A 24,108-nucleotide genomic window follows, 5' to 3' on the forward strand; every position below is an offset into this window, starting at 1 on the left:
AAAATATCAGTTTTCCCATTTCGTCTTTATTTGAATAACAAAATGGACACCCTACACATAACACATAATGTGAGTTAACAATACAAAATCTACAAAATGATACAGTGACAAAGTTTTTTTGTTCGACAGGTAACAACTGTACAGTATAAATGGATACAATACTGTGTTTTCTCTTTTATTTAATTCATCTATATTTGGCACTTGACCACAAGATGCTATTGAAGTGAAATGTGGGACTGAAGTACCTGATCACCAACATGAAATGTGCAAGAAGCCCAGAGAATTTATCACAACTGTTTTCTTTTCCCAAAGTCATTAGTCATCCCCTATTCATGTGAAGACTGCTGTATCTCATGGTGTTTTCAGAGCAGCAGGGAGGGGCGTAAATGAAGCGGAACGGAAGCAGCAAAGAGCTGTCAGTAAATCCTGCAAAAAACTCGGCGGGGTTTGGTGGATGCTGCTCGCCAACAATGTCAGCGCTTTGAACGATATCTGTATCTGTAATCTCCATCGTCACAGCTGCGCTCAAATCGTCTATTACAGATGCGTTTGGGATGAATTTGGTACAGATGAGGAACACAAGTGTGTGCACATTTGCACGCGACCTGAAATTTGCAGACATCGCCGTTGCACTTTAAATGACGCGTGCACCATTTGGAGACTGTTTACACTCCATTTACACACAGCACAGGACAAACCTAATGACTGCCGATGTTCACATGCTGTTGGGGAAACATGATGTCATTTAGATGTGGAGGGGTGGGGACCAAAGTGAGATCATTTCCTCTCTCAATGTAGCGGTGGATATGCAAAGCTAAACTGATAGCAATATGTGTGGTCCTCTCCTCTTTTTCTTTACCTCTCTATCATAAATATGAGTGAATATACTGTACAATTTTCTTTCATATCATATTCGTCAAGTAAAAGACAATAAAATGTCGTTCCAATAATTTATACATCAACATTTTAAAGTGAATTTCTTCCACTGCGGCAAATCGCCCACAATGTCATCACAGAGTAAAAGAATATATAAGTACATACTATATATTCATATAACATCTAACTTATTTTTTTTGCTGATACAACCATATTTGAAGAAAAAAAAGAATCACAGCTCGGTTTACACGCTTATGTCAAGTTCATGTTTTCATCAGTAAAATGTGTGTTTTTATGAAGTGTGTGCGTCGATCTGTGTGTCAGAACTTGGCATAAAAAGTCACGTTCAAAAGAAACAGATGGTTGTAAATCTGTAGTCAAAATATTCCCCTTCATTTAGAAATCTGAGTCAGTTTTTGGTTTGATGTAACATTCCTCCAAAGGGATACTTTAAAAAAAATAAAATAATAAACTTTCGTCCTTTCCTTAAACTATAAGTCCCAGATCTCTTGTCTAGATAAACCACACTGTAAGCTGCGAACACTTGTCGTCCCAGACTCGCTCGCTTCATCTCATCCAGTGTTAACGCTGAGCTGGACTTACAATACTTTGAAAAGATCCGTCCATCATCACACAACAAACCCGAGTCAGTTAAAGAGACCAAAAATGCTGCACGATTCCCTTTAAAATCAGGAACAATGCTTTTAAAAAGAACAAATAAAAGAATAAAAATAAAACAGCGAACTTGGATGCGGCTCAATGTACGTCATGAATCCGTTGGATTATCCTCGCTGGCCGTCTTCTCCGACAGAGATAGCTCAGCTCTGATTCAGTGTTTAACAAGTCTTTGATGGGATTTCAGTCCTTTGGGATATATTTGTACCGTAGATGAGACCCATGCTGTCTGACCAGGTATAGAGGCACATGTACAGTGTGTGCGTGTCAGTGTGTGAAAGATTATATATGCGTCAGGCTTTGGTATTTGTAGTATGTACAGCTGCATGGTGGCTATGTAATGCGTGTGAGTGTGTGTACATTTGCCTCTATAGCTCAAGTGATCAAACATCAGCAACTCCAGGTGGGTCAGATGGGAGAGATTTTGAATATTTGTTAAATTAATAGAACTACAATGTGAAAAAGTCCAGTTCTCTACTGCCCAGCACTGCTGGGATCGCACTGAAGCAGTCGGACGATGGAGGGGTCGCTCTTCGCTCCCTCGACGAACTCCTCCAGGGACAGTTTACCTGAGAGAGAGAGAGAGAGAGAAACAGATTAGAGCTTATTGTTTAATGTCCTTGTTTGTTCATCAGAGGAGATCTGAGCTGATCAAAAACAGATTGAACGAGCAGAGAGAGGAAGCAGACATTTTAGCAGGTCTTTTGAGTATTTATAACAATATATATATTCCAGGTAATTCACTCTTTGGAAGGGATTTAACTTGGAATGCAAGAAAATTAGACCAGTGTTGCCTGATGAAGCGATATTCTGCTTCTCTAACTGGATTGGTTTTGGTCATTTTGTGTTTACTTGGGTTGTTTTTTTAGCACTATTTGGTTTGTGTCCCGTGAAAAGTGAGGCTATATTCAAATGTACAGGCTCATTTTCTCCTCTGTGTGGTGTGATGTTCTAGTCATGCAGCTCTATTACAACTTTTCCCTATTCAAATCATCATTCAGTCATGGCCTTGTGATAAAATGTCAACATATGTAAAGACTTATATCAGGGAGTCTGCAGGTATCAGACACTTACATTTAATGCTTTTTCAAGTTTTTTTTAATAACCAAATTTAGGAGATTTTCTGAGAAATCATCTTTTTCTTACTCAAGCGTTCTGGACAAGTATTAAAAGGTAAGTAGCGCATCATCCCACAGACAGGTTTTTATAGAAGAATACTGTTATTTGGGTGAGTGCTGGTGTAAAATAGAAAACACAATATTAGGGTCAGAGGGGGGTTTTAAATTGTCTAACATCAGAAATGTGGACTTTGACGCAGGTGAGCTTGACAAAAATATAAACTAAAATGTTTATGGTAATTGAGACCACAAAATTTTAAACTGACACCGTTTAATAACTTTTAAGGCCTCATTTATGGTAACAGGGCTGATTCAGGAATGCAGAAGTCATTGCTTTAATCGATTATTTTTTTTTTTTATTATATTCAGTTAACAGCTGTAAAGACGGCTCAGTTTCAACAGGAAACTGCAGCAGACTGAAACACAGCCTGAGGAAGGCTTACCATCTCTATTTGTGTCCATCTGCCTGAAGATCTTGTCTGTGCGTTTCTCAGGTGTGCTCTCATCCTCAGGCATCTTCATCACAGAGGAAACCATCTTGTAAATAGCCTGAAGAGAGATGAGAAGAGAGAGAAACATCAGTACGTTACTCTAATAGGCAAATTAAAGCTTTTGCTGACTGTATTTATAAGAATCGTTTTTTTTTTTGGTGACCTGTTTTTTTATGAACTTCTCAACTTTGTTTAAGTATGGCGTAGTGCATTCCGAATGGTAGGCATCTCATATGACACAACCATGACGAGCACACGCACTGATCGCATTTCAAATCAGTTATTCCAGCCAGAGGTTCCACTGCAAGGTTGTATGAAGCAATGTTGCATCAGCCGGATTGTCGCAGGAAAAGAAAACGTCTCAGTGAAATATATATATATATATATACACACCATCCATCAATCACCTTATCTCTTCTCGGAGCAAGACAGGGATAAAGAATTACTTTCATTTATGTAGAAAAGCTCTGGCTGATTTGACAACAGTGAAACAAACAGCGTCATTCATCTTTCTATTAGTCACTTTAACCATGGAGCCGCTATATACATCTGCCTCCAACACACACACACACACCGATAGTGGCTATTTGGGGCTGCAGGTGTCATATCATTTTCAGTATCAGTTAGTTTGTTTGTTAATTAGTGTTTTGATTGGTTGGTTTTAAACTATAAATTGACAAAAGTCCAACCAGCAGCCACAAAATCTAAAGCATTTAAAGGTAAGAAATGAGCAGCTGCTAGCCTTTGAGAATGGCAATCAGCAAATGCATTTGTACAAGATGAATTAAGAATTCATTATAATAGATTACATTTCTGTTCATCAGCTAATCAATTCATCATGTGATCGGTGTTACCGGGGAGGATTGTTCGGCCATGTTATTATCATTTTGCTGCTAATTTGACAGCTGTGCTGAGGGAAAGGTCACTGAATCAACAATTAGCTGAATATGTGCAGTGAAAGATAAGATGGGATAATGCTGCAGTACAGTTGAAACAATTTGTAGATTAAATCTTGTCACAGAAAATAAATCCATTACTCATATTATGGAATGTATTATGCAGTAATGGTATGTTACAGCTTCTTGCATGTGGGGATTTGGTGCTTTTCTGCTTTTCTGCTATTCATACTTTGGACATATTTGGGTCTTGGACTAGCAGACAGACAGAAATTTTAAGACATAACCTGGATTGTGAACACATTTTTTGCTTCTTGTCATGGAAGAGGGAAATAACTTTTACTTGTAGCTTTACAGTAGGTGAAGTCCACTTGCATCTGTGTTGGGAGAGAGCATGTATAGTCTATTTATAATAGTGACTGCAGAGTGATGCCACTTGCAGCAGGCTGGCACCTCTCAAGTGCTCTCCTTCAAAAGAGAGTAGAATCTACTCAGCTACAGCCAGGGCAACTGAGAGTCTACTGCAATTACTGCTAACACTGGTCAAGTGCTTCTGGATCATTGTATTGGTTGTCTCCTTACAAAACGTAATCCTTCTGCCATGAACTCAACAAGTCAGTGATATACAGAACCCGATAGCTGACATGACTGAAAGCCCTGACAACACTATAAAAATCTTTTTGTGCATGTGAACTTTTACTTCCTTATTCCATCTTTGCCGTTCTCATGCCTGACTTAAGTGTTTGTTGTTGCGGCTCCTTCGACTTACAGTATGCTGATGTTAATTCGCCATCTGTATAACGTTTGTATATTGAAGTAAAATCTGGTTAGTGACTATTAGATTTAAATTATGCTGATAACTTGACTTTATTGTCACACCTTTATTCAGACTGTTGGATGTTTTACAGTTGAAACAATCAGTTAACCTAAAAACATACTTAATAGATGCACTGATAATGGCCCTTTATTGGGATTAATGGGTAAATTTCCAATGAATCAAGACATCCAAGCGTATGCGCTCACCTGCTCACGCCACACAGACACACTGTGAATTTAAAATCCACTGACTTGGAGAATGTGATTACACATTCTTACGCACTCTGCTCGATTTAGCACGAAGATGTGTGACATAACATGCGTAAGGGATTGTCGGTGTTTGTGTGACTGTGTCTGTGCTTTGGCAGAAGTCTTAACCATTTATCCAATAAGGAGAGGAGCTTGTGCGAGACTGTTTGTTGTAAAGTAACAGGAGCTGGGGGCAGTTGCTGGATGTAGTGCTGAGTCAATATGAAGATCAGAGGACCGCCGCTCCTTTCTAGAAATACACCACAGCCAAGACTTATTTAGAACTGTCTGTGGGTCTGAAAGGAACTGCTGGTTTCTAAAATTACACAGCGGCTGGTTTTCCTGCTGCGGGCGGTCAAATGGTGCAGAACACAGAAGCAGATGGATATATGATGTAGCAGCTGGTGTGGATGGCTGAGCAAAAATGTTGCTTCGCTGAAGGGTTAGTTATAGGACCAGGGAACATGGCGATACTATGAAGGCATGTGATGGCCAGTGAAAGACTAGAGGGCTATGTGAAGCTAGAGAAGTGGTATGTTAGGAGAACGAGGGATGGAGGGAAATAAAGAATGCCAATAACATAAACCCACCGATACAATCTCCAGCATCTCCGCCTTGCTAATGTATCCGTTCCCATCCAGGTCGTACATACTGAACGCCCACTTCAGCTTCTGGTCCAGTCGGCCACGTGAGGTCACACTAAGGGCAATGATGAACTCCCTGAAGTCGATAGTCCCATCACCGTTGGCGTCAAACGTGCGGAAGACGTGCTCGGCGAATTTGGAGGCATCTCCGTAAGGGAAGAAGTTGGCGTAGATCTTCTTGAACTCTTCCATGGAGAGCGCGCCGCTGGGGCAGTCCCGCAAGAAGCCCTTGTACCACTCGGTGATCTCGTGCTCGGTGAAGTCCGTGTTGTCCATCAGGTCCTGCATGACGTCGGGACGGAGCTTGCTGTTCTGTTTGCCCATGGTCGCTGCTTCTGTTGAGGCTTGTGGGTGGTGTGAGGGGCGATTTAGGCTGCTGACAGTTGTGGAGGAAAGAGAGAGAGAGACGGAGACAGAAGAAAGGTTGTTAGTAATCTGAAATGACCTTGAGCCTTTCTGATACAAGTGGGGGAGGAAAGACGGGGATGAAGGACAAGATGCAAACAGGAAAACACTTAATCCACATTTCACATATTCAAAAATCAGGATCAACTTCTTCTGTAGCAGCTGTTTTAGATGCTGAAATAAACTACGTTTGCACTGTAGCTGCAAAAAAGGAGACTGCTAAACTTGTGAGAGTTAACCAAAAACATGTGCAAGTTTTTTATCTATGTTTTTCTTCTGTTATTGAATGGCATACTTTGAAAAATAAGTCTTTAGGGTGTGAATTCAAGTATTAGTGTTCCTCTTTAAGGCAGACTGTAAAACTAAAATAACACAGCCAACACTTGTAAGCTGATCAACAACTGATTGTGTTACTTCTTCTGCAATTAGATTTGGTTTATGACCACAACAGAAAATGTTATCTAAGCAGCAGGAGATAGCAAAAACAAGTGAGAAAAGTCAAATTTGTCCTCTCCAGCAATCAACCACAGCTCTGGAACACACGACACATAATCGAAAAACTTAAAACACATGATGTTAATAATAAAAAACTAAAATGAAATAAACATTATCATAACACTAGATACAAAGAAAAGCAGGTCAATAAAATGGAGTATGTGGTCTCATGAACATGCACAGCGAAGTTCACTTTCCCATGCACCTGCGACACAAGACCACCACCTTTTTAAGGTGCACAAACACCACAGAAACTTACAGTGTAGCAACACCCGCTGGTGATAACCCCAAAGCATGCCAGTATGTCTGTGCACTGCAGATGCACCTTCCATTTCCTGCAGGGACTACAATGCCGATGCCGACACACACAAACACATCCTAATAGTCAAGATGGTTTGTTGACCTTTGTTTTGCGCTGCAGATAAGACATGCATAAAAAGACACGCTATCTAGCACTAAACCTCAAGTCCAGAGCAGATCCAACTTGGTGTGCCTGACCCAAACCGCGCTTCTCTGGAACTAATGAGTCGTTGCAGAGAGTGAAGAGAGAGTCTCTTCAACACCCAACAGAAGATGCGATTCATCAGCTTACTCTGCAGCTAATGTCCTTAGCACTTTCCCGTCAGGCCGCTAGCTGCTGCTGAGCTCACTAGGCTAAAGACAAGAGGGAAGCTATTCTGAGCTCAGCCGAAGATAATGACAGATAAAAACGGCGATGTCAGGTCAGGCCAGGGCAAATTACTGTTCAGGTAGTTTGTTCCAGAGAGAGAAGCTAAGATTTATGTTTCTAGTCAGTGTTTGTGGCCACATTTCTCAGTTTTCTCAGAATTTCTTACAAACTTAGCAATAATCAGCAGATAAATCCATATTGAACATATTCATTAGCTTTGGTTCTTTACAAAATAGTTAAGAATAAGCTCCCGTTCAACCAACAATAACATCAAAATCATGCTTTTGCATTAATACATGACTAATTAAAATCCAATGAGATATAACACTGAAGTAAAACAGTCAGTTTTACTGAAGTGAAGGATCTGAGCACTTCCTTCCCCATGGATCAACACTGACTAAATAGGGAGATTCCATCATGTTAACTTCCCTGAAAGTGTGTGCTTCAGCAGGAAAATGATCTTCTGGCCATTAACAATGAAATACGTATCAACAGTGAGAAACTCCACAGGAAACACTTACACAAAGTAGCAAACAAACATGCAACAAATACAAGCATACAAAGACAGAGTTTTGGAAACAAGGCCAGTATGCAAAAAATAATAATTGTTTTAATCAATTGTTACCTGCTAATGCAACGACTCTCTCTATGTCTTTGCCTGCCTTTATTTCACACTCACATGTTCCATAAACAGCCAGCTATAATCCTTTAATTAACTCGGGTAAACAATGAGCTCGAGCAAAGTGGCAGCCACCTCTAATGAGGTCCCTGCTGCTACCTATAGTTTACTTCAACGCCAGCGCAAATGCTGCGGCAGCACGAGAGGCAGATTAACACCTGTTTACAGCCTCACCACTCCTGGAACACGCTGCAGCAGCAGCTACACAACAGAGGGTCCAGAGCAAACCGCTCGTGTTCAGAGTGAATGTGTGTCTGCCTTTAAATTAGACTGACGCAAACAGTCCAGACCTGAGAGGGGCGACATGGGGACTGTCTAAAGGGAGATGTAAATGAATACAAAAATAACAGCTCTTACAAGTTTACCACTGAAATATTCAAAACATCTTAACATATCCACGGTAGACTCACACTCACACTTCTGCTGTAAATGGACATCTAAACAGAGGTTCAATCAGTTTGAATGATCCTCAACACCTGTGTAAGTACAGCCACTGAAAATAATTAGCTGTGTATTGTCCCCAGGGTGTAAATTCAAGTAGTATTGTTCCTGCTTTAACCATATCATAAGCTAAAAGAAGCCATAAAATATTTGTCAGCTGATTCGGGAACTGAATCTGTTACTTCCTCAATGTGACTTTCCGTTTGAGCATTATAGAAGCTGTTAAGTACCAATAACTAGAACAAATCAGGAAACAAAATAAGTTAAATTTGTCTTGGTCTGCACTCAACCTCAACTTCACTGTGCCAGAGGTGAAATCCCTGAACATCAAATGCACACAGCTCTAAACCTAAAACATAAAAAATAAATAAAATACCACAACAAAAACATTAAAACGTGATTTTAACTGAAAGCTGACACATACAATCCCCCACTGCAGTGAATATAAACTGTTTATGTATATTTTGCTCTCAGTGGAAGTTCATGTATTTTATAAAGCCACACCCAAGTGTAGTTCTCATATCTGTCACTCCAATTCTTGAAGCCATGAAACATAAGTGAAAAGGAAAGAGAATCTACAGGCGTGATCCGTCTTTCTTTGTGGTCTTGTGTTTTCCTTAAATAGTCTATTAATCCGTCACCATAGAAACCAAGTATACACAACAACCTAAACATAATTTTTTCCCACTTATGTGTGCTCTGTCAAAATTAATTTCCTTATCTCACCTCAGGCCTGGTTCACTTCAGTATATGAATAATTTCTTATGTCTAATAATCAACAGAGCACAGTACACACACACACACACTTGCACGGCACACACACTTTCATTCATAAATCCATTCATTGCCTGATGTTGTGGCCACATACTGTGCAATCTGCATTTTAATTGCTTAAGTGCGTCCATGATTATTTGGGCGAGAGAGGGGACAACAACAAAAAAAAGTGGCACATATAATTTACGTAGCTCCTTCAATTCACAATAGCATTTAGCGCTCAGAGTGACGGCTTGTTTAATCATTTGCTTTTAGCTTCCATCCTAATCGCACAGAGACCTTTCAGGCAAATGTTTTACACATTAATGTGGAGGAACAGAGGCAACAAAAAAGCTTCTCCACCAATTTTATCTTAATGAGAAAGGGAGGGTTAATAAGGATTGTTCTTACTGCGTCTACAACAACAACAACAACAACATGAGTTACAGGACATAATGAGTTAGAAGACTAATGTGTTCATGTGTAGTAAAGACTATTCTTAATCATTTATCCGAGAATGATTCACTGCTTGGTTAGTCTGAAAACTATAAGAATATATTATGTAAGATAAAATATATTACATTTACATTGACTTGAAAGAGAGAAAAGAAGCCTAACATTTGAGAAGCTACATAAAGCTGATCAATTTCTATGTTATGGTGTCATTTTAAACTCCATATTAATGGCAACAATAACATAAATATATCAAATTCTAACTTTTACATAACCTAAAAACACATTGCATACAGAAAACAAGCAAAAAGCGGGGGGGGGGGGGGGAGTATCTTTGGGTGGTTCAGACTGCAGAATACTTACTTTCCTTGGGCTCAGGGATATTATAATCCCCACTATATATCGATTAATCATCAATATATTTTTTAGTTGCTGCTCCATTGTCTTATATTATCTGATCTCTGACTCACACGGCGTGCTCTCTAAGTACTACTACACTACTACATATAAAATGTCTTGCTTGTTCTACACAGATGGGTGTCTGTATGGAGTTTGCATGTTACTCCGTGTGGGTTCTCATTTCCTCCCACAGTCCACAGACAGAAGGTAGATTTTTATTGTTGACAACTACTTTCATCAACACTCTCTCCTGGCAGAAGTTTTTGGAGTATTTGCAATGACGAAATGGGAGCTCAGACCTCCACTGAACATCCCAAGTCGCCCTAAGAACTTGGCTATTTCTGACTGTGAGAGATCACTGCCCACAATTAACTGTTAAGACTCTTACCTGCTGCTGGCAGACCTTCGATGGCGCTGTTACATAACCGAGGCTTTGTCAATTTGACAGATCACATGGTTAAGCCAAGTTTTCTACCATCTCCTGAGGTCGAGACAGGTTAGTGAACACCAGAGGATTTGTTGAACCTCCTGAGTGTGTCTGAGAGGAGAGAGGGCCTGAGATAAGAGTCGGTGACCTCTGCGCAGGTATTAGCCAGCAGAGAACAGGCTGTCACTCTCAGCACTGAGGGTATTCACAAGATCAACCTGCTGGCTCGCAGACAGATTTAACTCCTAAAATCAGCGACAAGCCCCTCTGCACCATGTTCTTGCTCAGGTAAGGACAATATCGTGAGGCAATATCATCAAGTGGAGAATCAAAGCCGAGAGAAGTTTCTAGAGACACATGGTGTCTTACCCCCCAACTACTGAAAGCATCACATCAGGATACTGGGCCAAAGATCTCTTTCTCAAAGATTCTCTTCTACTCTTAAGCTTTCATACTCCAAAAATACTATATAACTGATGGGTTAATCAAGGCAATAATCAATAGAATAAATGTTTAGCAGAATAATAATCAGTTCTCAAGTAAAAATGCCTAAGAATACCACCAAGAACAGTTAAGTCAATCCCAGGTCCTCTACACGGCATTCAGCCCAGAACATCTTGCAGCCCTCTTACGTAACACTTGGAAGTCACCATTTATATCCTGCAGGTAAATCTTAACCCAGGAGTACCACAGATTATCCAAGAAAAGAGAGGAGAGAGCTGGAGGGGGAGGGGGGCAACTGAGAGCCGGAGTGAATGAGAGATCACAGATAGTGAGCTTATGAATGATACATTCATAATGCAACACGATCTGTCTGTGTCCAAGGCTGCAGCACTGAGGGCGCTCATTCTTTAGGCAGATGATTATAGGACCCACAAGCTCTGCAACCTGATATTCACACACACAAGTGAAAATGTAATAATCGATGTTTCATCTCAGCTCCAATATTTGGATAACTGAAGTGAAATCTCTCAGATCAGATGAGGACAAATTGGAACAAGCTGCAGGATTTGACTTCAGACTACAGCACTACACTACTACAACAGAGTCCAACAACAGGTTTGCAGCAGCAAAGTTTTTGACTATAAAGTAATCACAAACTATTTTTATGATTGATTAGTCAATTTGAGTCCAAATTCTCTAAACAAACCTTCTTAAATGTAAATATTTTCTGGTTTCTTCACACTTCTGTGATACTAAACAGATTTTTTTTCCACTCAAGCCACTTGACATTTTTGTCATCTGCATGAAGACATCACTCTCAATCGCTACAAGCAATCTGCTTTAAACAGAACTGTAATGACGCGCTGATGTGGAGAGATTTTTCTATAGCTGCACCACACTTCAAACAAAGCGACTGGTAGGTTCTGCCAAGTTTCTGTAAACTCGTTTCATTTCCCCTCAGCGCCTTTCAAAGCATCTCATCCTCACTGGGATGGACTGACCTTTGGTGCATGAAAATGAAACCGTCAAACAGAACAGTAGAGCCTTGTAATTCCACGTACATCGTGTTGAACTTCTTTTTCAAAAGATCAACATCAGTGTCATTAAAGTTCAGTTCAGTAATGACTTTTTGCCTCAAACTTAGGCTCTGTCCCCATGTACAGGAGTATTTCTCGAAGTAAGGCTTTTTCTACGTGTTTTGGCCTTTTGTGAACAAGTAAACAGACCTTTTGTGAAAACTCCTTCCAGGGAGAAAACATTCAGAAACACTGTTGAGAGTGTTTACATCTGAACGGAACAGAAACAGAGTTTTTTGAAAGGATGATGCAGACACACACGTTTATCTGCGACTGTAGCAACATTGATCAGCAAATGTGAACTGGGAGTACCGGTATGTGTTATGATATTGGAGTATTTGTGTTTGTATGGAATGGATATTATATATTTTTTATATGTAGATAGACACAATAAGGGAGGATAATACAATGTGTGTGTTCACGTTTCCCTGCCTCGTTCTCAGCATGTTCTGTAGCTCGGCAATCGACCCGAGTACGAGCATGCTCATGTGATATGCGTTTTCAGTATGTTGTATGGTCAGAGGTTATTTCAGAAACGTTGCTAAAATGCTCATCTGGACAGAAATGTAAAAAAAAAAAAAATTTTTAACTCTTTTTACAAAAATACCTGTATACATGTGGATTAAGCCTTACATCTCATCTAGTGCTCCTTGTCAGAAACTGAAAGCTCCACCTACAGGATGTTCAACATCCACACATTACTCAAGTGTTGCAAGCAGCTGAGCACCAAAAGCTTCTACAGTATATGATAAATAAACTGCTGTGTAAAAACTTGGAACAAATGAATAAAATAAAAACACATACAGGTTAAAATGCGTTATCCTTCCTTCTTGTAAGTCTGACGTGTATGAACTCAGCTGGTTTCTCACATCTGACTTTTCACTATGTACATCTGACTGAAAACATCTTTAAAAAAGGGTCTTCTGGTGATCGAGTTTGATCTGCAGCACATTTCTAAACCAACCATTCAGCACTGTCACAGCATGGCAGCATAGCTGTCGGAGCACCCGTGCTCACGTTACAAGTATCATGAGGAGCTCTGTTCAGTGTGGCGTGCTTTAAGGGCTCCTTGAATATCGGAGTGCAACTCAATCTCCTGTGTTATTTAGCGTAAGGTCAGAGATGGACCACTGTTGGTCCAGCCTGTACCAGAGTTTGGGGAAGTTGACATCTTCAGCCATCAGTGATCAAAGATTGCAGGCCAGTCAAAAGGCATTTGCAGAAGGGCTCACAAAGTGAAATAACAGTAAGAATGAGACTGGTAAACAACTACAAGTGAAAGTAATCTTACTGGTTTGTAATTTTAGCTAACTGATTACATGAAATAAATGTAGATCAAATTAAAATGTAAACTCCACCACACCAAATTAAAACCGTAATGCTAAAACATGCGCTTGGTTTTGTCAGCCCTACACAACAGCAAGTCTAATATCTTTCAGTTGACGGTTGGACAGAAAACCCAATGTGAATATATCACCTTTAGCTACAAGAAACTGAGATGACCATACTTTTGACTAAACGATGAATCAAGACAATAATCATCAGATTATTAAATAATGGAAATAATACTTAGTTGCAGCCTTGATCCAGTTTTGCAGCTTCCTCCACTGCAGTGCAAACACAAGAGACAGTTTCAGATCAAACTGAACACACATAAAAAACGATAAAAATAGCAGCCACTTCCTCTGACACTAACTAATGTTTGTGTTTATCACAATATCACCTTCATAACGGTCTCCATCTGCGCTTTCAGTGGATATCAGTGGGATCTGCATGTTGGTAATTGCGTCAACAAATCTGGCTATTCAAATGGAGAAAAGCTCTTACAGGTTCCTTGATGATGTCTAAACGATTTGTTTCCCTCTCTAAATGTTGGCCAAAATCCCGTCAGTGCTGCCTTTCAGAACACTGAGACAGCAACTTCATCATAATGCAGCACACATGAGCTCCCATTGTCAGCCGGAGAGCTTCGTGCGTCAAGGCGCTGCAGAAAACCACAATCATGACAGAGAAGCCATTATGAGGGAGCGAATGAGAGCAAGATAAAAAATAAAAAAAAAGTGTCACTGACAACAACTGCAAGAAGGCAGGCCGAGCTGCGGAACAGACTCACAGGATTGGACACACACACACACACACACACACACATACACACTCTCAGCAAATTGTAACTGATTGCATGAGGAGGCTGCTATTTACTTTGCACTGAATATCTAAATGTGTGTCTCTCTGAAACAGCCTGTTGTAAAGACAAAGGCTGCAGAGACAGAAATGTCAATCTGTCCGATGACTAAACAACTACCGCACCCCCTCTGCTAGTGATATCTGCTGCACAGCATGTGTGATATGTGGTTTTCCAATCCCAAATATCATCCGTTTGACAGGCAATAAACCTCTTTTCTTTCTGTCTCATTCTTTTATCTCAGCATCTGAAGCTCTCCTTTGCTCTTTCCTCCTTCAGTTTAATCCTCCTCTCAGCCTTGCTTTCACCCAATCACTCTCTCCGCCGCTTCCTCTAAAAAGGTCTAATTCAATTCAAAAGAGCACCGACTGCAGCCCAGACGAGCATAACTACAGAGGATGCAGCCAGTGCGGTCATTCCGGCCCAAAACAAACCCACGAGACACCCACGCCGACAAAAATAGAACATCTGTTCAAATTTAGCGTATGTTTGTAAGAGATCAGCATCTTGAAATGTTTGCAGGGATGCTTCTGACACCAAGGGGGCTATTATCTCAACTCCACCCATGTGTCAGCTCCTCCACAGGTCTTTACATTTTCTTGCTGTGTTGTGTTGCGCTGCCTGAGGTGGGAGGAGGAGCTGGACAGCATATTTTGCCACAGTTCTGGTCGAAATTTCCTAAAAACATATCAAAAGAACAGAGGCCGCAGAGCTTGAAAGTAAAGCTATACACCAATTCCCGAGTCCGTATGCTAGTAGCTGTCCTCTGTTTTCCCTGTGAAAGTGAACCGATTTCCTCTCATTTAATGCCACCATTTCTTTTTTATTAAATTTGATCAGATGACCGTCGCATTTCATTTTTCTCTTTCTGCATCCACTCATGTCTTTACACACTCTCACCCTCTCTGATCACTCTGTGACCAGTTTAAAAAGGGACCCCCACAGGAAATTCCGCCATGACAGGTTCGTGTTTACTCCCCACATCAAAACGAAACCAATGGCACTCAATTACCGCAAGCCACTACCAGCCCAGAAAAAGTAAATTTGCACAGGGCCAGGGCTTTGGCTCCTGGGTTGTCTGATGGAAACCTAAAAACCAACTCTGACATGTAAAACAAAGTAAAGCACTATACTGTCAAATTTGAGAAGCTGGAATGAGTGAAAGTTTTACATTCTTGCTTGAAATATGGCGTAAACTATTTTCTACCCTCCTAATTGTTCTGTTGATGCACTGATCAATCGATCAAACTAAGTGCAGTAAGTTTTTTATTGCCTTGTTTGATGTTGGAAATACTGAATTTTCCATTTAAGAAGCCCTACATCTCAAGAATAGTTGTTAAAAACAATTTTATACTGTAGTGAAACTGAAGGATTGACTGATAATGACAACAGCTTTTAGTTGCAACCCCTGAAAAGAAGGAAAAGCCACAAGTCCTTTCATCCAAGAACCTGGAACTTGTGCATTTTAAACATTTCTGCTCGCTAAATCCCTTTCATGATAAACAGTCCACTTTCTGTCATCTAACTGATCCTTTCTTTACTGATCTACTCACTTACTTTGCATCCAGGTCTCCTTGTTCCCGATTTTTTCAGAAGCCTCAATGCATCAGTAAAACACCACCTCACTGCCACTATACTGTTACAGTACAGCGACTACACAACATGAGACACTCCACCAAAGCCATTCATTCACAGGGAAACAAACATCTCATCTCACTTGTCAGACTGAAGCACCAACTCTCCAGTGGTGCTGCCTCCTCTCGCCTGCTGCTTTAATCCAGTGACTGACTGATGTGTATTTGCTGAAATGAGATACCCTGCCTCACTCAGCCTTATGTGCTGGCAGGACTGCTTTCCCCCCCTCTCCACTTCCTGTCCTCACTCATGCTGCAATGAAATATGGAGACAACAAAAGCATCTCTCCGTTGGTTCCACTCAGGTCAGGAGAAGCAGCCTCATCCGATTAGAAATCTGGGTAAAGCTTCATCCGCTGTTAGCATCTTGTAATGCTGCAGCACTGCAAACTTATGGAAGACAAGGTCCAAGTAGTGTCATTCGTGTTGTACTAAGAGCTCCTAGCTGTATGGAGACCGATTCAACCTGTGAAGACATCTCACCTGAACTCCAAGCAACAGCAGAAAAAAAAGTAACAGGAAGCGGGTAAAAACTGCGAAAGGAGGGACGGGACACACAACACTAGCGAACAACTTACCTCGCTTTCAAGTTGCTGTGGAGTTCCTGTTAAAAGTGTCTCTAATAGTCCATTACCGGGTGCGATAGGCAAAAGTTTCGGAGACGACAAGAGGGGAGCAACAGGTTGCGGGAGGCACAAAGGAGCTGGAGTTTCCCGGCTGCTCTCAGTCCAAACTCTACCAATCTTTTCCTCGAGCCGCAGCACACAGTCCACTTAGCCCCACAGCCTCTCACCGTGACGTCAAGAGCCGCGCGTCACGTGGTGCTGCGGCGGCCAATGGGAAGCCGCGTTGTCCTGGCAACAAGAACCCAGCACCTGGAGGGCGATTAGCATGTAAAAAAAGGAAAAGCTACACAGAAGTTAGCAATTGTTTTTATGATGAATGGATCCATGAAAACATGGTTACAACATTACCATAAGTAGTAGTAGTTTTGAGTTGCACAGCTCTAAATATGTTCGGCAATGTAGATAGTTTTAAAATGTCTCTGTAATATTAAGAAAATGACATTAAACGGTTTGTTTTTGCACACACTAGCTACATTAAAACAGATGATGGTGTTAATATTTTTGTTCATGTGCATATTTATTTTGTATAGCTTTAATTTGATTTTGATTTATGGTGTGCAACCAGTTTCCCTATTTATTTTTCCTGTGCTATGATCCCTTCTGTGGCTTCTTTTTTGGTTGATTCTTTATACTTGACAAGAAATAATCTTAAATCTGAGTGCATTAGCTTTCTCCTGCTTTTGCACTCGCTGTAAGCAGCCACTCAGTGTTTTCCTCAGAGGTTGTAGTTTTCTTGTGAACTTCTTTTTGATAGTAGAATTTGTAATATTTGCTGTATAAAGGAATAGAAACAAGAACTTTTATTTGAATTATTTCAAAAGTTTAGAATAGACAGTCTGTGCAGTCATACGATGCAGGTGTCCTTATCCTTTACTTCAAATTCAAAGTTCAAATTCTTGCAATAACAATGCAGTTTAATGCAAATGTAATATCATGCAAATGCATTGTCTGCCTATAATTTTGCATGGATTATGTGTCTTATGTGCATTGTTGTTTTTCCCTAATGAGGTATATTTGCAGCCCAGTCCTTTGTAGGGATTCACATGATAATGGTTGACAGTTGTAGATTTAATTCTGTTATATTTTTGGTTTTTCAAAATGCCCTTAGACAACCTCCCAGTTGATACTTAATAAGCTTACTTATTTCTGAGTATTGCATGATGATGATGATGATGCGACAGATTACAGTGACGATAACCACCATGCATTTGCTGTGCGGCCTGGTACAGGTGTTCCAATGCATGCAGGCACATTGGAAGCCATGCTTTGCCTAAGATGATTAGTGGAAGTCAAAGCCACGGGGCTTATTCAGCCGGTGTTCCAGGGAGCATTTTCTTAATGGCCTTACAAAGAACATTGGGAACCTCTGCCTGCTGTTGAGTCAGCAAATCCTGACCGCACAGACCGATGGAAGGATCCGCTGCATGCAAACACTAAACATAAAAGACACGTTTTAAAACATTAATGATACATGAATGCAGGCATTGTTTGAGCTTCTAAGAGATACAATTCCATGTTGCACTTGTTGCATGAGTTCAAATTAACATCTAACTATGTTAAAAAAGCAATAAAAGAGTATATAGAAGTCATATTTCAGCATTCGGGACCAATGTCCCTTGAAATTTGTAATTCTGCACTGTTCAATACATTGCAAGACAAAAAAATACCCCTAAAAGAGCAAAATGTGTTTTACTTTACAGTTTCTTAGCGTCATGCCTATTTATCACGCACACAGAGTGCAACTTAACCACGTTCACGTGTGTCATCATTCTGATGTAAAATAGCCATAAATTGGTAAAAGGCCGAACTGCCAATAAGTTAAAAAGTTTAAAGGAAGGACTTTTTTTCAGTTATTGTGGCGAGTCAAATTGTCAGTAGAATCTGTTAAGGGCTGTCAATTATTATCACCAGTATATCAATAATCATATCCCAGGAGGAAGCTATACAATATATTACCATATCAGTATTTTGTCCCACCCCTTTCTATGATCATAATCATACTGTAATAATCTCTTAAAACCCTACAGTACATCTATTATTCCAGGTCTTTAAAGTCACTGATGTCATCTTTATTGCCCAAAAGCTGATGAAACATTGATAAAACCAGTTTTTAGTGATAGAACAAAGATCACTAATGTCTGACGCCTGCACGCCGGCAGTTTCAGGGTGAGTCACTGAGCGTTACGCTCACATTGTTTGTCATTATGCTGTCGTGAGTCTTTGTGATTAACTGGCAGACAACATTGTGTTTCACTCTTAACAGAAGTGAGGGCTCATCAGTGAGTTTGACCCTGAGGGAAAGTCCCTGAGTACTGTGGAGCTGCACTGCAAGCTCTGACTAATAGGTTTGCATAATATTGATCTGACTGGGTGTCCATTGAAGAGCAATCCCCAGCTCTGCACTCACATACGCACACATATATACATAACATCAGCGAGGCCTGGTCTGGCACAGCTCAAACACCAAGAAGCTTTGAACTGAAGAGCCGCCTTCTAAATCGGCCGGCCCCATGGCCCTACACGGGCTCATCATTAGGTAACAGCAGCTTTAGAGACCGAGCTAAGTAGCTGGTGCTTGTTTTAAAGAAGCCACCGAGCTGCACAGTAGAAGAGCAACAGCCTCTTCTCACTGATTATCTGTTACCTAACCAGAGGCAGCTAACCTTGTGTCCCTGTGAACCCGCTGGGGAGTCCGGCCAACATTATGAGGTGAGCTAAGCCTTCTGGCAGCCGTCCCCAGGCTGAGGATGGTGATCTCATCGATAAAAGGCCCCTGGAAGCTACTCAATTAAAAGTTCTCCACAAAGAAATTCAGACGGGATTATAATGGATTACCTTTGTTACTGTTTCTGCTGCAAATTTCTCCAGAAATGATCAGAATCAATCAATCAATCAATCAATCAATCAATCAAATGACCTTGGTTGACAATGGTTCTGAGTCAACACAAATCAAAGCAAAGACGAGGAGATAGCTTGACATAGTCCAATAATTCACAAGAAAAAACAATTAAGAACTATTGTTTTTGATAAAAGTTTGAAATACTTCAGATATGAAATAGGATACAGTTAAATTAAAGCCCCCAAACTTTGCACTTATAGCGGAAACAATAGAAACAATTTGATCATTAAATGTGTAATGCCATGACAATTACAAGCAGAGGTTGGGAGTCAGAGAATGAGGCCGTCCCTACTGAGTCGACCTGTGCGTCATGAGCAGCAGACCAAAGCTCATGCTGACTGGATTACCGAGCAGGTGAATTTATTCTCAACCGGGACATGCTGTGAGTTGCGTGTTGAGCTTCTGCAGAAACATTAAGAAGGGTGTGAAGTGTGTCTCCATCTGTGTGTGTGTGTCTTTGTTTGTGTGGTCTCTACAAGACAACAGCACCTGCAGAGGAGGGGATATCCTCCGATCGTGTTCAGGAACAGCCGGAGGACAACAACACCCGTGGTGGTGGTGGTGGTGGTGGTGGGGGGGGGTTGGGTAGGAGAGGGGCCTGAGGCCACTGAGGACATGCAGATGTCCACCAACAAGTTCAGCAGGCTGAGTCTCATGGTTGGGTGGGACCAGTAGGAAATACACACTGAAGGAAACGGACGTGCAACCAAAAGAACCACATTCTACCTTTTCAGCAAACCCTTAGACAGGAAAGGACGATAAGTTGAATGTGCCTTAAAAAGTCACACATGCAAATTCACAGCACTGGAGAAAATGCCAACCAATTAATTCAATGTGTTGCTTGCTTGTAACAAGTGTGTGTGTGTGGGGGGGGGAATCAACCAATGTAACTTTACTTTCTTGGTGATCTGTGAGTCATATATCAAGTGATCAAGTGTAATGAGACAAATATACTGACTAATATTTGGAGTTTTTGCAGTGCATTTATTTTTCTTCAGTGCAATAACACAATTACTACAAGGATGAAAATCATTTCAAATTTCTAGATGTACTCTGCAGTTACACCATAGAACAGGTTCCAGAATGAAACCTGATCAGTGCTTAGATGTTAGAGATGTAATTTGATAATCTTTTGCCAGAGAATAATCAAAAATGCTGTCACATCAGTATAAAATACAAAAACACTGTAGACTTATAATAAAAAACGTAAAAGGAGTCATTGTTGACATCAGTGCCGAATAGAGCTACGATGAAAATAATATTATAGGAATAAATGGTTCACTTCACAAAAAATAACTAAATATAAAAGGTGGTATATACAATATAGACATATAAAGCCACATGTAAAATGAATGTATTGTATTGGGCTACATCAATCTGATCACTGGAGTTATTAGTTACATTTCAGATTAACATTTTACACACAAATTGTATAATTAGGATATAAAATGTTGTGCCTTGTGCAGATTTAACTACCTGACAATGTATAAAGCAGTAAAAATTAGCTTCACCTTCCCCAGTTTAGGATTAAAATGCTGCTCAGACATTAATGCAGCTGCAATAATAATCAAATAATACAATACAGTATATCTATTGCAATCACAGGGACCATTTTTCTGCATGATGTTTACTTTCATTTTTGGTATTCTGTCATTTTGTTGTATATTGGTGTACTTTTTCTTACGTAATTTTGAACGCATGACTTTTACTCATCGTGGGCTATTTTTAAACTGCTGTAATGTTAATTTTACGCAAGTGAAACTTCTCCCTACTTCTTCCAAAACTTTACATTGTTTCCAGAATCTGGAACTGACAGGGTTGCAGCAACAACAGTAAAACTTTTCCAGAAAAGGCAAATTAAAAATGCAAGCATCCCAAACATGGCACCAAGCAGGACTCTGCATCTGTCATCTAATTCCATTCCATTTCTGATTCTTTACGCAATACCTTTATCAGTTTTGGTCACTGGATGTGACAATAGAAAATGATTACAGTAAATTTATGCAGAATCTAAAATGAATTGGATTTTTCCCTGTTCCTTGTTTCACTGCGGGAAAGGTAGATATGACACCGCAGCGCCGAGACCACTTACAAAGCCTACAGCGAAGTCATCTACATTGTTTGGGAGTTTTATTTTTATCTGCTCAGGAGAGGGAGAGCAAACTACACCTTGACTTCAGAGAGCTCTGTGGGGCTGATAAGCTGAGTCAGGATGAGCACTCACGTCAGCAATCTATTATGGAGAGGCAGGGTTTACTTAAGGACTTTTTCACTTAGTGTCTCCTGTGTGCTGTACCGTGACTGACATGACACCACACAAGCCCTCACCTGTGTGCAAAACATGAGAGCGTGACATGCAACACAATGAATTCTGCCACGCTGAGATAAGATTCAAAGATGTCAGGAGGGGTGGCTGTGTTGAAAACTGTACTTTGGGCAGATTTCTTGATGAACTGTGTGATGCATTTTTCGCTGAAACGCACCAAAACCCCTCATTCGACCTCCCCGTGCCTCCATTTCTGATTACTGATCAGAGCAGAGCATTGTCACTAATATTCAAATTGCTGTGTGATGAAGCACAGATGTCACTCCATGTCTACCACGTGAGTCAGCACTTTGCTAAAAAAGGCCTCCTGCCGTTCCTACTGATGTGGTGGCGCATCGAGCTAGAGAGCTTAATAAAAGCCCAGATGACTCCTGGTCGGTAGAGATAGAAGGGAGGACGAAAGGTTGCGGCCTCAAATAAGCAGAGGGGAGAGAGACGCAGAGAAGGGAGGAGGTGGACGAGGAGCTGGGGTAGAGGGGTAGAGGAGGAGGCTGGAGAGGTTGGGGAAACACAAATGCGGAGGAGGAGGGGAGGAGGAGAGGAGGAGAGGAGGGGTAGATACTTAAAGTTAAGGTGGGGAGATTATGCAACAGTGAGAGGCTGGTAAGCTGCTGATCTGCAGCTGCGTTGCACACATGGCCTTCACTGATGCCTTGGCTTGTTGTGGGAACACAAGCATGGGCATGGACAGTAACATCCCGGCTAAACCACTAATGACCCTCAAGCAGTGATGGACTGTGACTAAATACATCTACTGAAGCACACTGTAATGTGCTCTTTTCAGCTTTATGTTCCCACTCCACTACATTTGGATGCAAACATTGTCACTCTGACCCCACTACATGTAAGTGACATCCTTAGGTACTAGTCACTTCACAGATTGCAATCTGATAATAAAGAAAACAACATACAGCAGCCACATACACGTACAATTAACATTTACTTGTACTTTTGACGCTTGAATACATTCAACATCAGATACTTTAAGACTTTTTGAAGCACTACTCATGCTTCATTTTACCAAAGTAAAGCACTTTATGCCACAATTTACGACACACTGAGCACCAGTGAGCCCGATCATTGAGAAATACAGTAGTAGAAAAGTAGCAGTGACAGATTTTTTATAAAACTGCTTCTGTAAACTAAAAAAGTTTTTCTTAAGTTTAAGGCGTCAGATAAACTTGCATAAAAAAACTGATTCAGTGTACCTCAAATAAAAGATAAAGGCGACATTCAAAAATATAATACATTTTCTAAAAGAAATGTGCTTTTAATCTCGCATTGTCAATATATTTTTGTAGAGGATGATACTTGAAAAGTTAAAACTAGCTCACAGCTAACACTTATCCATCTGTTATGAGGCTACTTGGATCTTTGCTACGAGACTGTTGAGATGAGATGAGGAGGAGAAAATAAATCTTTTAAAGAACAGTTTAATGTTTAGTTTTGTTTTCTGTCTGCTATTTCTTTGTGTAACACAAAGACTTTTAACCCCTCCAGACATGTAAATAATCCTTCTGATGAAACCTATCAATCAAAGCTCACTCTCATGTCCACACTAAGGCCATAACCTGCACATGCTCCTTCACTGACACAGGTCACAAAGTGTAGATCACATGCCAAAACAGGCTGGGAACCAGCGTCTTGCACGGTGTTGCTGCTGTCAGCTGATTCTTCTGATACGCTGGTAGCTGAGGTCACTCATCCCACACAAGAAGCACCATAAGTGCAGGCGGGTAACGTTGGCTGTGAGCACAGAGCTTCAGGAGCAGCTTTCAAAAGTTTGAGTACTGCAAAGCTCATCCAAACACATGTGAGGGCACCGTGGTAACACCTCAGTACACTACTGCTGCCTAGTGGTCACACGTTCAAATGATGTTTGTCGACATGAACAGCAGAGAACTGTTGATATTTTTCAAAGCAAACTCGTTACCTATCCTTTAATGTGGCTTTTCATTGAATCCGAATTTAACCAATTGTCTATTTATCTATGTCTTAATTTTTAATTGCATTTTAGTCATGTATTTTATGAGTGACAACAATTTATTCATGTTGTCAATGTGTATAAATGAGGAGGGTCAAAAATAACCAATTTTTAATGAATTTTTTTTATGTGTATAGAATATGAAACACTTGGGAAACACATGTTTTTTCATAGAGAAGTAGCATTATTTATGCAATAATTAAATAAAGTCATGTGTTTTATGTAGAAGTCTGCATCGACTTGAGTAATAGAGTTAGATTCTGACATTATTTTACAACTTTTCCTAATCGGGTTGATGTGACAATGCACACTTTTTTGCACATGTTTGGTCATTCCTTTTGTTGACTGACTGCCAGTTTAAAGGCCCTTCCTCTGACATGCTCTTCCAATTTGCATGTTCCTCTAATTCCAATAATCATGCACTGCTACAGTAGCTTAACTTCGCCCATG

The 24,108-nt window shown here is 40.5% G+C and overlaps 1 protein-coding gene across 2 annotated transcripts; it reads right to left on the bottom strand.

Moving 5' to 3' along the window:
• Positions 1-6: 6 nt before the first annotated feature.
• Positions 7-16,650, bottom strand: ncaldb (neurocalcin delta b). 2 transcript variants are annotated; one of them, XM_037093317.1, is made up of 4 exons: positions 16,402-16,650; positions 5,712-6,138; positions 3,113-3,218; positions 7-2,120 (listed from the first exon to the last, which is right to left on the bottom strand). In XM_037093317.1, the coding sequence occupies exons 2-4, from the start codon at positions 6,087-6,089 to the stop codon at positions 2,026-2,028; spliced, it is 579 nt and encodes a 192-aa protein (XP_036949212.1). In that variant the 5' UTR covers positions 6,090-6,138; positions 16,402-16,650; the 3' UTR covers positions 7-2,025. The 2 variants fall into 2 exon arrangements, with proteins under 2 accessions (XP_036949212.1, XP_036949211.1); XM_037093316.1 differs by having other exon boundaries at positions 5,712-6,141; positions 16,402-16,647.
• Between the last annotated feature and the right edge of the window lie 7,458 nt (positions 16,651-24,108).

Source organism: Acanthopagrus latus, chromosome 3 (assembly GCF_904848185.1).
Source record: "Acanthopagrus latus isolate v.2019 chromosome 3, fAcaLat1.1, whole genome shotgun sequence".
Taxonomy (NCBI): domain Eukaryota; kingdom Metazoa; phylum Chordata; class Actinopteri; order Spariformes; family Sparidae; genus Acanthopagrus; species Acanthopagrus latus.